Source organism: Morus notabilis, unplaced genomic scaffold (assembly GCF_000414095.1).
Source record: "Morus notabilis unplaced genomic scaffold, ASM41409v2 Scaffold827, whole genome shotgun sequence".
NCBI lineage: Eukaryota > Viridiplantae > Streptophyta > Magnoliopsida > Rosales > Moraceae > Morus > Morus notabilis.
This window is the reverse complement of record NW_010359381.1, coordinates 78,811-95,105: the sequence shown is the minus strand read 5'-3', so window position 1 is coordinate 95,105 and position 16,295 is coordinate 78,811. Positions and strand designations below refer to the sequence as shown.

The following is a 16,295-nucleotide window of genomic DNA, read 5'->3' as shown; positions in this document are numbered from 1 at the left end:
GTGTGAACGTAATAAAAGGTAAACAAAAAATAAGGGAAACAATCTAACCTAAATAAAGAAAGAGAATAAACAGGAAATTAGGTAACTTAATACAAATATTCAACTATCCTAATATAGAATGATGCAACCCTGGAAATCCGAACTAACTAAGGTAAGATTTCAACACTCCCCCTCAAGCTGGGTTGTAGATATCCTCCATACACAGCTTGCGATTCAATTCTTCAAAGTTAGTTCGTGGAAGGGCTTTAGTGAGTATGTCAGCTGTTTGAAACTTGGTAGGAGTGTAGACCAATTGTACAATTGCTTTCTCAATCTTTTCTGAGATGAAGTGCCTATCAATCTCTATGTGCTTTGTCCTATTATGGTGCACGGGATTCTTTACAATGCTTATGGTTGCTTGGTTGTTACAGAACATCTTGATGGACTTCTCACTTGGTACTCCTAGCTCACCAAGTAGTCTCTGTATCCACATTCCATCACAAATACCTAGAGCTAATGCTCTAAATTCAGCTTCTGCACTACTTCTTGAAACTACAGATTATAACTTGCTCCTCCAAGTCACAAGATTTTCCCAAACATAGGAACAATACCCAAATGTAGATCGCTTGTCTAAGATGTCTCCTGCCCAGTCTGCATCTGAGAAGACTTCGGGCCCGTTTAGTTATCTGATTCGAGTTTTTAATTCGAGTTGAGATGTGACTTTATATGAGAGCTTTTTACTATAGCAAAAAAGTTAGATGTGACTGTTTCTGAGAGCTTTTTACTGTAACAAAACTCGAATTCTAAACTCGAATCGGTGAAATGAACGGGGCCTTCAATATCTCTACAGTCATTCTTCTTGTATAACAGGCCTTTTCCTGGTGTCATCTTAAGATATCTTAAAATCCAGTTCACAGCTGCCATATGTTCTTCTGTGGGGTTGTTCATAAACTGACTCACAACACTGAGAAAGAAACCAATATCAGGTCGTGTGTGTGAGAGGTAGATTAGTCGACCCACTAGTCTCTGATATCACTCCCTGTCTACTAGAGCACTATCTTCTTCAGTCCTTATCTTTTTCGTTGAATTTATTGGAGTGTCTACAGGCTTACATCCCAGCATACCAGTTTCCTTTAGTAAGTCCATAACGTACTTACGTTGAGAGACGAATATTCCTTTCTTGGATCGTGCCACCTCCATGCCTAGAAAATATTTGAGCTCACCGAGCTCTTGGATTTCAAATTCCTTGGCCAAAAGCTTCTTCAATCTTAATAATTATTCTTCATAATCACCTGTTAGAATAATATCAACGTACACTATCAGTGCTGCTATCTTCTTCTTTGGAGAGAACTTCACAAACAGTGTATGGTTTGCCTGACATTGAGTGTATCCATGCCTCACTACTGACTTTGCAAACCTGTCAAACCATGCACAAGGGGATTGCTTGAGTCCGTACAAAGATTTTCTAAGCTTGCACACTTTGTTGCTATTGAGGGAATTTCCCAATCCCGGTGGTATTTCCATATACACTTCTTCTTCCAGATCACCATTTAAAATGCATTTTTTACATCCAGTTGGTGTAATGGCCAATCTCGGTTTGCTGCAAGGGAAAGAAGAACCCGAATTGTATTGAGTTTGGCAACTGGAGCAAATGTTTCCTGGTAGTCTATTCCATAGGACTAAGTGAAGCCCTTAGCAACCAGGTGGGCTTTTAGTCTTTCGATACTACCATCAGCCTTATATTTAACAGTAAAAATCCACTTACAGCTAACTGGTCTCTTGCCAGGAGGGAGATTTGAGATTACCCATGTGCCATTTTTCTCCAAGGCTTTAACTTCTTCACCAACTGCCTTCCTGCACTCTGGATTCTTGAGAGCTTCCTAAATAGAATTAGGTACCTGTACACTATTAAGAGTCGAAACAAATCCCTGATAGGATGGAGATAATTTTCCATAGGAGACAAAGTCGTCTATGGGATGTTGTGTGCTTGTTCTAACACCCTTTCTTAGAGCAATCAGCATATCATAATCATTAGTGGTAATTACTTCATTCTCAATCTCAAGAGTGGGAGTTTCCTTACCTGAGTGAATTTGAATAGGTTTTGGACTAGTACAGGTTCTTGAACATGTGCGAGAGGAGTTGAGTGCTCTATCTCCCTTTTGGGCCTTTTCCTTCTAGCATAGACACAAAGCTCTTTACTTGCAGTTTGTGGTGATTTGGAGTGATTGTGGACAGAAGAGGCTGGATTGGAAAGTGGATTTGGAGGTGGTGGTTGACTCCCGGATTCACTGTCAGGTTGTATAAAATCCATAGTGTTAGGAAGTATTTCATTTGACTGTGGTGAATAACTAGAATTTGACTCAATATTGGCTGGAACATTCCAAAGCTGATATTCCCTCATGTTCTCCCCCTGAATTTTAGATTTGGGGTAGTAGGGTTGATGTTCAAAGAAGGTTACGTCCATTGAGTTGTAAAATTTCTGGGTAATAGGAGAATAACACTTGTACCCTTTTTGGTTTGAGGAGTAGCTGAGAAAAATGCACTTGATGGATTTAGGGTCTAATTTGCTACGATTTTGCTGATGGAGATATGAACAAAGGTTGAACACCCGAATACCTTTGGATCTAAGGCAGAAACAAGTTTGGTATGTGGGTAGTTTTGGAGAAAGACTCAATAAGGAGTTTGGAATTTGAGAACTCGGGATGACATTCTATTGATCAGGTAGGCAGATGTAAGGACAGCTTCTCCCAAAAAATACTTTGGAACATTAGTAGAGAACATGAGAGATCGAGCTACCTCAAGTAAATGTCTGTTTTTTCTTTCTGCTGTTGGGGGGTATCAATACAGGAACTTATGTGGACTATGCCTTGACTTAAGAGGTAATCACCAAGGATAGTTGTGAAGTATTCTTTGGCATTGTCAGTTTTTAAAACTCGAATCTTGGTTTTGAATTGGGTTTGTATCATGGAATTGAAATTTTGAAATATTTGGCCAACTTCAGATTTTTCTTTCATGAGAAATATCCAGGTCAATCTAGTGTGATCATCAACAAAAGATACAAACCATCGAGTTCCTGTTATGTTTTTCACTCTTGAGGGGCCCCATACATCACTATGGATCAAGGCAAATGGTTGAGATGGCTTATATGAATGACTAGGATAGTTACTACGAGTATGTTTGGCAAGTCAACAAATTTCACAATAAAAAGACATTGAACTTTTATTGATAAACAAAGAAGGAAACAGTTTTTTCAGATACATAAAATTTGGATGACCAAGACGATAGTGCCATAACAGAATTTCACTATTTTTATTGACATAAGAATTTAAAACTGACTGACTTTTAAAGGACACACCACTTGCATTTTGAGCTTGTCTTTTTAGAGGAGTGTTGAGTAGATAGAGCCCAAAACACATCTCAGCACTGCCAATCTTCCTCCCCGAATCCAATTCCTAAAATTCACACAAGTTTGGAAAAAATTTAGTTACACAATTCAGATCACTTGTCAATTTACTAATTGAGAGTAAATTACAGTCCAAACTAGGAGCATGGAGGACAGAGTTTAGAATCAAGTCCTTAGTAATCTAGACCGAGCTAATTCCCTCAACTTTGGATAAGGAACCATCAGCAATTCGGATGGTAAAGTTCTCACTGGATGGCCTGTATTGGTGAAATATAGTTGCATCTCCCGTCATGTGATCTGACGCTCCAGAATCAATAATCCATGGTGTCAAGTGCCCTCTATTAGCTATAAAAGCCATTGGAAGATTACCTTTTTGTGCTAACATACTGGTTCCTGGTGCCGAAGTACTTGTCTTAGCCTGATTGTTCTGGCTGAAAAGTTTTGTAGGACTTCGAGTTGTTCTTTGGTGAAAGGACTTGTCTCAATTGCGGTTGGACTATCCTCTTTGGAGGCAGCAACATAGGCACGATTTTCCTTGTCATTTGTTGATCGAGAGGGCTTCCAATCAGCGGGTTTGCCATGAATTTTCAAGCAATTTTCTCTGAGATGTCTTGGTTTGCGGCAGTGGTCACACCATGGTCTTCCTTTCCTCAGCCGGTTGTCAAAAGTGTTGTTTGTTGGTGGTCCTCGTGCAGCAAGGGCAGATCCTTCAAGTGTAGGAGTAGATTCCTGAGGACCCATCATTACCTTTTTTCTGCTTTCTTCACGTCGAACTTCTGAGAAGGCTTCACGAATGCTAGGAAAAGGTTTGGTCCCCATTACTCTTCCTCTAACTTCATCTAAATTTTTGTTGAGGCCGAGAAGGAACTTATATGTTCGTTTCTGCTCCACAATTTTCCGGTAGAGGGCTGTGTCATCAGGGCACTTCCATGTGTGGACTTCGAATACATCAAGATGTTGCCAATAACGAGAGTATTAAAATACTGAGTAACCGTGAGGTCTCCTTGGTGAAGATCGTGTAACTTGGCCTCGATTTCAAAGAGTTCTAAAGTATTCTCAGAACTTGAATATGTCTCTCTAACAGCATTCCAGATTTCTTGTGCGGTTCCGTACAAGAGAAAATTCTTTTCTAGAATAGTGACTTCTCCAGTGAGATATTCGTCTTTGCCTCTCCCACAAATAAACATCATAACCGACTGGGACCATTGGAGATAGTTCTGGCCATTGAGTTTGTGGCCAGTAATGAGAAGAGAATGAGTGTCCGGACCTCCATGGCTGCTCAAAGCTGGTGCAGCAGTTTCTAGAGTGGAGGTTACTTTGGATGTAGAGCTTTGTCTCATAGTAGCCATGCCGTATTTGGTCATGAAGAAGGGATTAGGGTTTTTCAGAGGTAGGCTCTGATACCATGAAATTACTGAGAGAGAAAGTAAGCTCTCTGATTTTCTCTTATTGAATGAATGAAAATTACAGCCACATATTGAAACAAGAGAAACAGAGAGAAGAATAATTCTTGCTTCATAATTCTCATTAACCTTGTCAGAATATATACACTTAGTAAGCCATTGGTCACGGCAATTAAGAGAGAAAGTTAAGGAAAGAATCCCTAAATTACGCTAGACAATCCTACAATATCTTCCTAATTTATACTTTCCTATTTTGACTAAATCATACAATAAACAGAAAGAATAAATATTTACACATAATTGACAAAATCTCCAACACTCCCCCTCAAGCTTAGGAATAGATATTTCTCATTCCAAGCTTGCAGAGAAAACTTTCCTGACTAGGCTTCGGTAGACTCTTGGTTAGGATATCTGCTTCTTGTGCATGGGTTGAGATGTAGGACAACTCAATACCTCCTTCTTCAATTTCGTTCTTGATGAAGCTTTGATCAATCCTGACATGTTTCATCCGATCATGTTGAATCGGATTGTTCACAATGCTAATTGCAGATTTGCTATCACTATATACCTTGGTGGGAGAGCAAACTGTGATTTGCAAGTCTTGCATTAATCTTTCCAGCCATATAACCTCACAAATTCCCTGTGCGATTGCCCGAAATTCTGCCTCAGCATTACTCCTTGCCACAACCGTTTGTTTCTTACTTCTCCATGTAACCAAATTACCCCATAGCTTGGTGCAATATCCCGAAGTTGACTTACAATCTTCACTTCCAGCCCAGTCCGCATCAACATACCCTTCGATATTTCTGTTCTCATTTTTCAGAAACATCAATCCTCTTCCTGGAGTACCCTTGAGATATCTCAAGATATGGTTCACAGCCTCTAGGTGTCTCTGAGTAGGTGAGTGCATGTACTGGCTTACTACACTTACAGCGTGAGCAATGTCAGGCCGTGTGAGAGACAAATAGATCAACCTACCAACCAGCCGTTGATATCTTCCTATATCCACAGAAGGCACATCATCTTTAATCTTGCTCTTCCAATTTTTTTCAAGTGGAGTTCCCACCGGTTTGCACCCCAGTTTCCCGGTTTCTTCTAGTAGGTCAAGAGTGTATTTCCTTTGAGAAATGAAGATACCCTCTTTACTTCTAGCAACTTCCATACCGAGAAAGTACTTCAGGGGTCCCAAGTCTTTAACTTCAAACTCTTCCTTCAATTGGTTCTTGAGGTTGTGAATCTCAACAGTATCATCACCTGTGAGTATGATATCATCAACATACACAATAAGAATGGCCCTTTTTTCACCTTCTCCTCTTTTAATGAAGATAGTGTGATCAGCCTTCCCTTGAGTATATCCCAGTCGAGTGAGAGAAGAACTGAACCTGGTAAACCATGCACGTGGAGATTGTTTCAAACCATACAATGACTTCTTCAGTTTGCAAACTTTTCCTTGTTCCTCTTCTGACTCGAATCCAGGTGGGATCTTCATATACACTTCTTCATCAAGATTGCCATTCAAAAAAGCGTTCTTCACATCAAGTTGGTGTAGTTCCCAGTCCAGATTGGCTGCAAGAGACAAAAGAACCCGGATAGAGTTGAGTTTGGCCACAGGAGCAAACGTTTCTTCATAATCAATCCCATATGTTTGTGTGAAGCCTTGAGCTACTAATCGAGCCTTATACCTCTCTACTTCTCCATTTGCTTTATATTTCACTGTGAAGACCCATTTGCTTCCAACTACTTTCTTATCCTTTGGTAAGTCAACTACTTCCCAAGTCTCATTATCGTGCAATGCTCTCATTTCCTCCTGCACGGCTTTCTCCCACTTTGGATCTTTAATGGCTTCATGGATATTTTTGGGAATTCTCTCATTATCGATCTTCGCTATAAAAGCCTTAAACCCAGAAGACAACTTTGTGCAGGTTAGAAAATTGTAGATAGGGTGCTTTGTGCATGTTCTTACCCCTTTCCGTATTGCAATTGGCACGTTCAAGTCACTGCTTTCACCAGGATCCGATTCTTGGTTCAATGATTGGACTTGTTGAGAAGCTTTTGGCCTTCTAGAATAAACCTGAAATGGTCTCTCAGAGATGGGTTGCTGCACCATCTCTTGATCATGACTCGAACTAGGATTAGGGACAGGAATTGGACTCGAGTTTTCTGGTGGTGAACTAGAGGCTGAACTAGAGGCCTCTTGTGACACATCTTGTAATATTGGAAGAGATACAGTGGGATCCCAATGCTCGTTTTCATTGGCATTCTCCCCCTGGAAACGAGTGGTGGGATAGAATGGTTGATCCTCAAAGAAAGTTACATCACACGAGACAAAAAATTTCTTGAGAAAGGGAGAATAACATTTGTAGCCTTTTTGGGTTGGAGAATATCCGACAAAGACACATTTAAAAGCCCTGGGATCAAGCTTACTCCTATTTGGTTGTTTGTTATGGACAAATACAGTGCATCCGAACACTCTTGGGGACAAAGAATTGAAAAGATTCACATTTGGAAAATGATCAAGAAGGACACTTAGAGGAGTTCGGAATTGAAGTGTTTTTGAAGGTAGTCGATTAATCAAATATGTGGAAGTGAGGATTGCCTCCCCCCAGTAGGAATTCGGGACTAAACTAGTAAACATGATCGATCGAGCAACCTCCAACAAGTGACGATTCTTTCTTTCCGCAACCCCATTTTGTTTAGGTGTATCAACACATGAACTCTGATGATATATCCCATTATCCCCCAAATATTGGCCAAACTCATTTGAAAAATACTCCCCCCCATTATCTGTTCGAAGAACTTGGATATTGGATTGGAAAACATTTTGGACAAACTTTTGGAACTGTTTAAACCAGTAAAATGCCTCAGATTTATCTTTCATCAAGTATATCCAACAAACCCTAGTATGATCATCTATGAAAGTGATAAACCACTGGGTTTTAGTTAAATTAACTGTCCTAGACGGACCCCAGATATCACTATGAATCAACTGAAATGGTCTAGAGGGTTTGTATGTATGAGGTGAATATTTTACTCTGGTTTGTTTGGCAAGGACACACTGTTCACAATGAAACAAAACTTTCTCTTTATTGATAAAAAGATTTGGATACAAGACTTTCATATAAGAAAAACTTGGATGTCCTAAGCGTTGATGCCATAACATAATATCAGAATTAGACATAACTGACATGGACATTTTATTTTGTGACTCGGCTCTACTGGAATTCCTGGCTCCTAAGAGGTAGTATAGGCCATCTTTCTTCTCAGCAATGCCAATCATCTTCCCCGAAGAACGGTCCTGAAATTCACAGTGAGAGGAGAAAAAAGTCACAACACAATTAAGATCGTTTGTTAATTTACTAACTGACAAAAGATTATATGTCAATTTGGGCACATGTAAAACCGATTTCAATGTCATATTCGGTAAACAAACCAAGCCCCTTCCAACCGCAGGTGACATTTTTCCATCAGCAACCCAGACATTAATTAGGTTATTGCACCTGTCATATTGCTCAAAAAACTCCATTGACCCGGTCATATGGTCAGAAGCCCCTGTATCCACAATCCAACAGTCTGCTTGCAGAGATTTTGACAGGAATGCTTGACTCATTATACCTGTTTGTGCCATAGCTGCAGTGGGAGGTTTTGAAGTCTGATTTGCGGATCCTGTTGAAACCTGAGTTTGGTTGAGAAGCTGCCGTAGCATCTCCACTTGCTCTGTTGAGAGATTAAAACCAGCAGCCCTGTCCGATTCTGTCTCCTCCCTGCGGGTTGATTTCGCCTCCACTATGTGGGCTGAACTTGATTGCCCACGTTGCTTCCTTGGTTTCCAATCTGGTGGCTTGCCATGTAAATCCCAGCAAGTTTCACGAGTGTGATAGGGCTTGTTACAATAATCACACCAGACCTTGTCCTTTGATTGAGAGCCACGGCTGCCATCTTGTTTGTATTGAAACCCACGACTGCCATCTTGTTTGTTTGCCACAAGTGCAGACCCTCGTGTTTCCAAGGAAGGCATGTCACGACTAGAGGGATTCATCATCACTCGTTTCCTGCTTTCTTCTCTCCTGACTTCAGCAAACGATTCTCGGAGAGTTGGAAATGGTTTCATCCCAAGTAGCCGTCCACGTACTTCATCTAAATCTGGATTCAAGCCCTGCAAAAAATCAAAGGTACGCTCTTTCTCAAGCATTTTTTTGTATTTTTCTGCGTCAGTAGCACACAGCCATCCAATCTCATAAAAGAGATCCATTTCTTGCCATAATTCTAAGAGAGAATTATAATACTCAGTGACAGTAAGACTCCCTTGTATGGTGTTGCGGATTTTTGACCTAATCTCGAAACATTGAGACGTGTTTTCAAGATCAGAATAGATTTCTTGGACTGCCTCCCAAATCTCCTTCGCTGTCTTGTAAAACAGATAAGTTCTTCCAATCTTTGGCTCCATAGAATTAATAAGCCATGCCATGACGATCGAATTTTCTCCCTCCCAAGTGCGGTAGTTTGGTGCTGTGTCCGGTGGTGCTGTGATTGCTCCTGTCAAGTATCCAACCTTCCCTCTTCCTCTGACAACAAGAATGACGGACTGAAACCATTCTCGGAAATTCAGCCCATTAAGCTTGTGCTGTGTGATTTGCAGCGAGTGGCTGTCCAGCGAGTGTGTAGATGAGGCTCCGGATATAGATCTTAGAGATGCTTGATCAATTGCTGTTGAAGACTCCTCTGAGGGCGTATTCGGCTGTTCTTCAGACATTTTTTTTTTTTCTGTTTTCTTGACTAGTCACCAGTTTCGGTGGCTCTGATACCATGAAACAAGAGAAACAGAGAGAAGAATAATTCTTGCTTCATAATTCTCATTAACCTTGTCAGAATATATACACTTAGTAAGCCATTGGTCACGGCAATTAAGAGAGAAAGTTAAGGAAAGAATCCCTAAATTACGCTAGACAATCCTACAATATCTTCCTAATTTATACTTTCCTATTTTGACTAAATCATACAATAAGCAGAAAGAATAAATATTTACACAATTGACAAAATCTCCAACACATATATATAGGACACAGTTGTAGTATGCAAACCGTGTGAACATAATAAAAGGTAAACAAAAAATACGGGAAACAATCTAACCTAAATAAGGAAAGAGAATAAACAGAAAATTAGGTAACTTAATACAAATATTCAACTATCCTAATATAGAATGATGCAGCCCTGGAAATCCGAACTAAGGTAAGATTTCAACAACTCCCCACCGACCTCAACAGCCTTTAAAACATCTCCTACCTGTGCTCCACCCTCCAAACAGTTCTCCAAGTTTTCCTCTCATCCAGTTGGTTTCAGAGATGCTAAAGGAGGCAAATTAAGAACGAACGGGCTAAGGGCTTGGCCTTCATAAGAGCCCAAAGACTTTACCCTTCCTTCCTCGGTCATCAATTCTTCTGAATTATTAGTTGCCGTGAGAAACCTTATTTCCTCAAGCCCGACAAAATCCCCTTGGTTCTCCGCCTCTTCTTCTTCGTCCGTTGAGCGAAAGGAGGAAACTGAACGAGACCAACTCTCTCCTTACCAAGAATGCCCTCCTTGTGAAAGAAAATCATTATCCCCTTTGGATTCCAGCATGCCCTCCTCGGCAAAATACTCTTCCAATTTTCTGTCATCCCCTGGTTCGACCGAACCTACATGAGCTTGATTAGATTTTCTCAATCTCCGATAGAAAAGAGGAAAAGGTTTGATTCTACGATCTTCCAATTCTCCTGCACTCAAATATTGTAGAACAACTTTTTTGGACTCTTTCCTCTAAAAACTTTCTTTCCACTTTTCAATTTTAGCCCTAATAAATTTAGACCTACCTTTGGGCTTCCACCGACTCTCCTTATGAGTTTTTTGGGCTTTAATCGGTTCAGAGCAGGACTTAACATTTGCCCCGCTCTCCCCCTCGATTGGCTTATGATGAGAATATAGTAGCACCAACAAAGGATCCATTGCAGATACCCAGTGGGCCAATTACAAGAGCAAGGGCTAAAAGGTTCAAAGAAGCACTCAATGGTTTAATTTAAGAACTTTGGGCTGATTCTAAAAAGGTGGAGCCAAATATGAGTCCAAATGATGCACAAGCCTTGGTCCATGACATCAAAAGCAATTGAGAAGGCTGAATAGAAGACTTGGGCGTGAAGCAAGCTTCTTGGGCGTGTGGCATCTAGGCTGATTTCCTATTTCCAGCTTTCCAAATAAGGAGCAGTTTCCTTGTTTCCTATTTTTAAGTTTCCTTTTCTTTAGTTAATTAGTTGTCAGTTTTATTCTATTTCCTTATTTGGATATCATTTACTTTCCTAATTGTAAAGGCGTTATTGCCAAAAGGGAGCTTCCTTTTTCTGTTTTAGGCGTGTAAGGCAGTTCAATTGCCTAATTATGTTGTTTCCTTTTCCTTAAGGGTGTGGAACGTGTAAGGGCTGTTCTCAGCCTGTTTAAAGGTGTTTTAACACCCAAGCAACCAGACATTATTTTTATGGAGATTGAAATAATATTTTAGTGGAGAGTTTTCCTCTTTAATTCCTTAAAGAACTTTCCGAACTTATCAAGGATTCCTTGTGGCGTTCAAAACCAGACTTATCACTCTTCAATTCTTGTTCTTGATTATTCTTGTGTGTGGCGTCTATCTTAACATACCTTTGGTTCGTATCTTCCATAGATAACGGGTCAAGGTTTACCAAAAGAATCTGTTCTTTGAAGATCCTAGGTTTTTTTTTTAATTCCAATCTTGGTTCCGGGTTTCACCATCCTTGGTGAGGTTCATATCAACTTACCCTCGGTAATCTCGTTCGAAACAAGCCCAATATCAAATTGGGCATGAGCACTTAAGTCGACCTCAACCCCTGAAATGCTCACATCTCCAGAATTCCAAATTTATTGGAAAGGAATGAAACCCTCTTTTTAGGAAGGGCACGTGATGGGCTTCAGAACCTAGAAGAGACTCTTCAACTATTGTTTCCCTCGATACTCCAAACTCTTTTAATAACGGCGGCTCATCAATATGATTCGCCACGTGGGGCGAGTTCTTAGGGACGCATGGGACCGCCTCCACAATCTTCTTTGCACGTGGAATCCAGCTTGAAGAAGACTCCAAGTTGAAAATATCTTTCGCCTCTTCATCTTCTTCCCCTCTAACGCCACTGACCGAATTTTCTACCCTGTTGCCGCCAGGTTATGACTTCTTCACCATACTTCCTTGCAACACCAGTCGAATTCCAGGATTTACATCTCCCCTAACTTCATAATTTCCTCCAGTCCTCGCTGTGTATTCTTCAACACTTCTAATCAACAAACCTCCTATTCTTCCATTTGACTGGAACTGCCTATTCTCCAAAACCCATATGTATTTTCTCACCATGATATGGGACTTCCAAAACTGGTGGCATTAGACCTTCCCTAAAGAGCCTCTAATTTTGATTTTTGCGAACATAAGGAAAGACTGGTCCAACGATTCTTTGGCAACCTCCAGAATATACCTCCACAGGAAATGCCTATAATCTTAAAGGCATGAATATTCCATAGGTTCAGAGGCAATCCTTCGATTCCGATCCAACTATTCCTTGCATCAATCTGAACGTGCTCTCAGTGAGAGAGAATTGTCCATGGCTCCAACCTCGCTACCATGTTTTTCCTCTAGAGTAGAGATATCTCCTTTAGCCACGCGTTTCTTTTTGCATCATCTTTGCACCAAACCACTGCCCTATTAGCAGCCATAGGAACCACCTCCACCTCCCTCGATAGCCTTCTACTAATTAAATCCATAATCATCTTCCAATGAGCATCCACACTTCTCCTTTTAACTACCACTGAAGTTCTCCAAGATTTTACCACCTCTACCTTCTTACAATCAGAATGGCATCCCTTTCTCAGTCCTACTTCCTCCTTTTCAACTTTCTTATGACTATTCTTGTTGAAGAAACTTTGAAGTCATCCGCTAAACTTCTCCCATCCTTGAAAAGCAAACTCCGCTGAAATTACAATATTCCTTATTCCTCCACTTTTTATCTTCGAAATCTTCATGAAAATACCACCTTTGTTCCTGCTACATTCTAGAATTGTCCTGTAGCTAGAACCTCTGTAGAACCTTCTACAACCTCCCTCCTTACTTATGATAAGAGCTTCTTTAACTGCTGAACACAACCAAGACGCACAACCCACGTCTATTTGGATTGAAAAACACAACATTCTGTTCCTCTCAGTAATCTCAATCTCACTCCCCGAGTTGTCTAATCTTAAAATGAAAGTCCTGATCAAATTGTTTGTACCTCATTTTGTTTAACAGAAAAATTTGCCCATTACAATTGGCTATTTTTTTCTTACGATCATGGAAGGCTCAAAATGCTTTTTATTTCGTCCCCTAATTCAATTTACATTCACCTTCAAAATTTCAACATCTAATGACAGCTTGTATTAAAAAGAACCTGTTTGTGGCTAAGAGCGAGACTAAATAAGACACAAGCAACAAGATCTTTGTTTGAGAGAATAGAGGCAATAGCTCCGACAATTAGGCCCAAGCTGATGCAGTTGTACTGAAAAAAGAATCACTAAAGATGAGAAATTAAGCATTTGTACCTCATAAAGCAGCACTTTAAGAAGATTAAAAAAATAAAAGGACACCAATAAGCGAAGAAAACAATGGAATGCTCCAAATTTTTACCTGAAAATGACCATGATCGATGAGGATGAGGCATGGATTAAGCAAAATCATTGCAATATGCCAAGCAATCTCACTTTTACGGCCACTTTTACGGCCGGCATGATACACGATAATAAAATGAAAAACTGCAGGGAAAAACACCAAAGCATCTGAGGATAACACTGTCCACCTCATGAGAAGTTTCCTGCAATAGCGGAAGAAAAAAGAAAGAAAAGACACATGCATTAGCCATGGAACTTATGAATCTAGTTTCATGCTCTTTATATAAACATGTGGAGAAAATGCTTATAGAATTTTAAAAGGCTAATTTTGGGCGTGCGATTATTGGTTACAAAGGGTGATGAATGATTAGTTCTGAGGAAAAACAAATGAGAGAATAGCTTATTCATTGATACCGAATTAGGTTACAACAGGAGGTATAAATACAAATATGAGAGCCAAAGATCAAGCAAAAGAATCTCCTAAAAATCTAGAAATAACCACCAGAATATACAGCTATCTAAATCTCCTAAGAATCAGGAAACTAACAAAGAATATTCTAAAACTTTCCCAAAATAACCCACATAATCCGACAAGTTCCATAAACATATTCTGCTATCTGGAATAAGGGGTTCAAATTACTCTATACTTTCCTAAATTGCTTTTTAACCCTAATTCTCTAGGATTCAATCCACCTATCAGGCACCAACATGACAAAAGTCAAAGTTTCCTACCTTCCACAGATTGTAGGATTTGGCGGCTCCACTTTCAAATTCAGACTCACAAAGTGAGTTCCGGGAATTTATGGATATTTAAAAAAACCCTACTTTGAACTTTATAAATTTATTTGGAAGTCTTGTGCTCCTGTTAAAATCAAGATTTTTGCCTGGCTATTTTTTCGCAGACTTTTTTTTATAGGAACAAAAACTTCATTAATAATGAAAAGATTACAAATGAAGTTTCAAGATGGTTGAGCTATCCATCAAAAACAGAGCAGAGAGCTAAATACAACCAAACTACACAAATCATTTCAGGACATCGTCCCAGCTTTAATAGAATTAAAGATAATGTGAAATTCTTGAAAGAAGGATCTGCCCAAACTGATGCTAAGTATTTTGCCGTCTCAAATAAATCCTTGAATGACATTTCTTTTTCTTCAAATATCCTTTGATTTCTCTCCCACCATATAACCCAAAGAATAGCCAACCACATTGCACGCCAGATTGGCTGGGCGTTCTTGTTCTTCCTAAAACCAAACCAGTTCTCCACTAGAATCGCATTACTAAGGGCTAGGAAGACCCAACTTAAGTTCGCTGCTCCAAATACTCCTCCAAGCCAAATCACAATGCATAAACAACTGATCCATGGATTCTGAGTTTGACCTGCACATTAAACACTAACTTGGGGACAAAGCCACTAGAGGATGTTTCCTCTACACTAAATCACACGTGCTCAATCTTCTGCGAAAAAAAGCTAGGCAAAAACCTTGATTCTAACAAGAGCACAAGATTTCCAAATAAATTTATAAGGTTCAAAGGGAGAAATGTTCGGATCTTTGACTTATATATATATATATAAAAGAAACGAGAGCATATTATTGATGAATAATGGAGAAGATAAGGTACAACAGGGGACAAGTTGTCCACCAAAGCATAACAGAACAAAAGACTAGAACCACAAAACTAAAGTAGGACTACATCCCATCCCCAAAGTAAATCTGAAAAGGAAAATCAATTGAAGCCTTTAACTTGAGATAATCACAGTGCCACACTAAATTTAACTCTGTCCCACACTACATTAACATCCAATTCTATATCCTCAAAAATACAGTTATTCCTCTATAGCCAAATAGCCCAAGTGATGGAGAGTGTTGCAATATTCCAAAGCTTCATCTAGGAGATCCGCGATCGATCTAGGAATCACCCAAGAAACTCCAAACTCATTTAGAAGTCGATACCAAATACACAATGAAAAGGGACAATGTAGGAAGAGATGATCCAAAGTTTCACCGTTTATTTTTCAGAGAAAACACCAACCAAGACACAAAAGTAAATGAGGCTTTCTTCTTTGTAACAAATCATGTGTTAAGTTTACTCGAAACAAGCAACCAATTAAACACCTGAACTTTAATAGGAACCGAGGATTTCCAAATAAGATGATAAAATTTGAAACAGGAAAGGAACGATCCTCGATCAAAAAATTAGAGTAGGATTTGCAAAAAAACAAGCCACAGCCCGCAAGATTTTAAACCCATCTATCTGACAATAGAACATTCGAGCTAACCCCGTCTAAAAACTCGATAACGCCAAAAGCTCATCCATCTCTCTCGTTGGGGTCTCTACTAAAGAAACAATTCCAGGAAACATTGTTGTCATGAGCAATAGAGTAAAACGAAGATATCGAAGCATTTTTAAGGGATGAAAGCCTAAAAAGACTCAAAAATCGGTTTGAGAAAGAAACTTCCTCCTTCCACACATCTTCCCAAAATCTCACTCTACTATCATCTCCAACCTTTACTTTAACCTGGGCTCTGCAAAGCTCGAATTGCTTTCAAAGGACACCTATATGTTAACCTATTTCCTTCTCCCGACATCCAACACCCAAAGTCTGAGCCATATCTACTGCTTATCACCCGAGGCGAAAGCGCACCTCCTTCGACCAAAAATCACCAAAGCCACTTTGAGAGGAGTTTTATTTCGAGAAACCAAGTTGCCTATTCCCAAACCTCCTTTCTCTTTAAGCTTACAAACCCTCTCCCACGCCACTAAGTGATCCGAATTAGCACCCTCCAATCCGCCCCAAAGGAAGTCTCATCAATTTCTCGATTGCCTCTGCCACTCTAGGAATT

At 39.8% G+C, this 16,295-nt stretch overlaps 1 protein-coding gene across 1 annotated transcript in view; it reads right to left on the bottom strand.

Annotated features, from left to right (window-relative positions):
• Positions 1–16,295, bottom strand: part of LOC21393710 (probable dolichyl pyrophosphate Man9GlcNAc2 alpha-1,3-glucosyltransferase) — a 78,269-nt gene that overhangs the window by 40,991 nt on the left and 20,983 nt on the right. Inside the window, exons 3-4 of the mRNA XM_024163088.1 lie at positions 13,469–13,652; positions 13,233–13,340 (exon numbers count right to left, since the gene is read on the bottom strand). Of these exons, the coding sequence (XP_024018856.1) occupies positions 13,233–13,340; positions 13,469–13,652 (292 nt within the window). The remainder of the gene's footprint in view (positions 1–13,232; positions 13,341–13,468; positions 13,653–16,295) is intronic.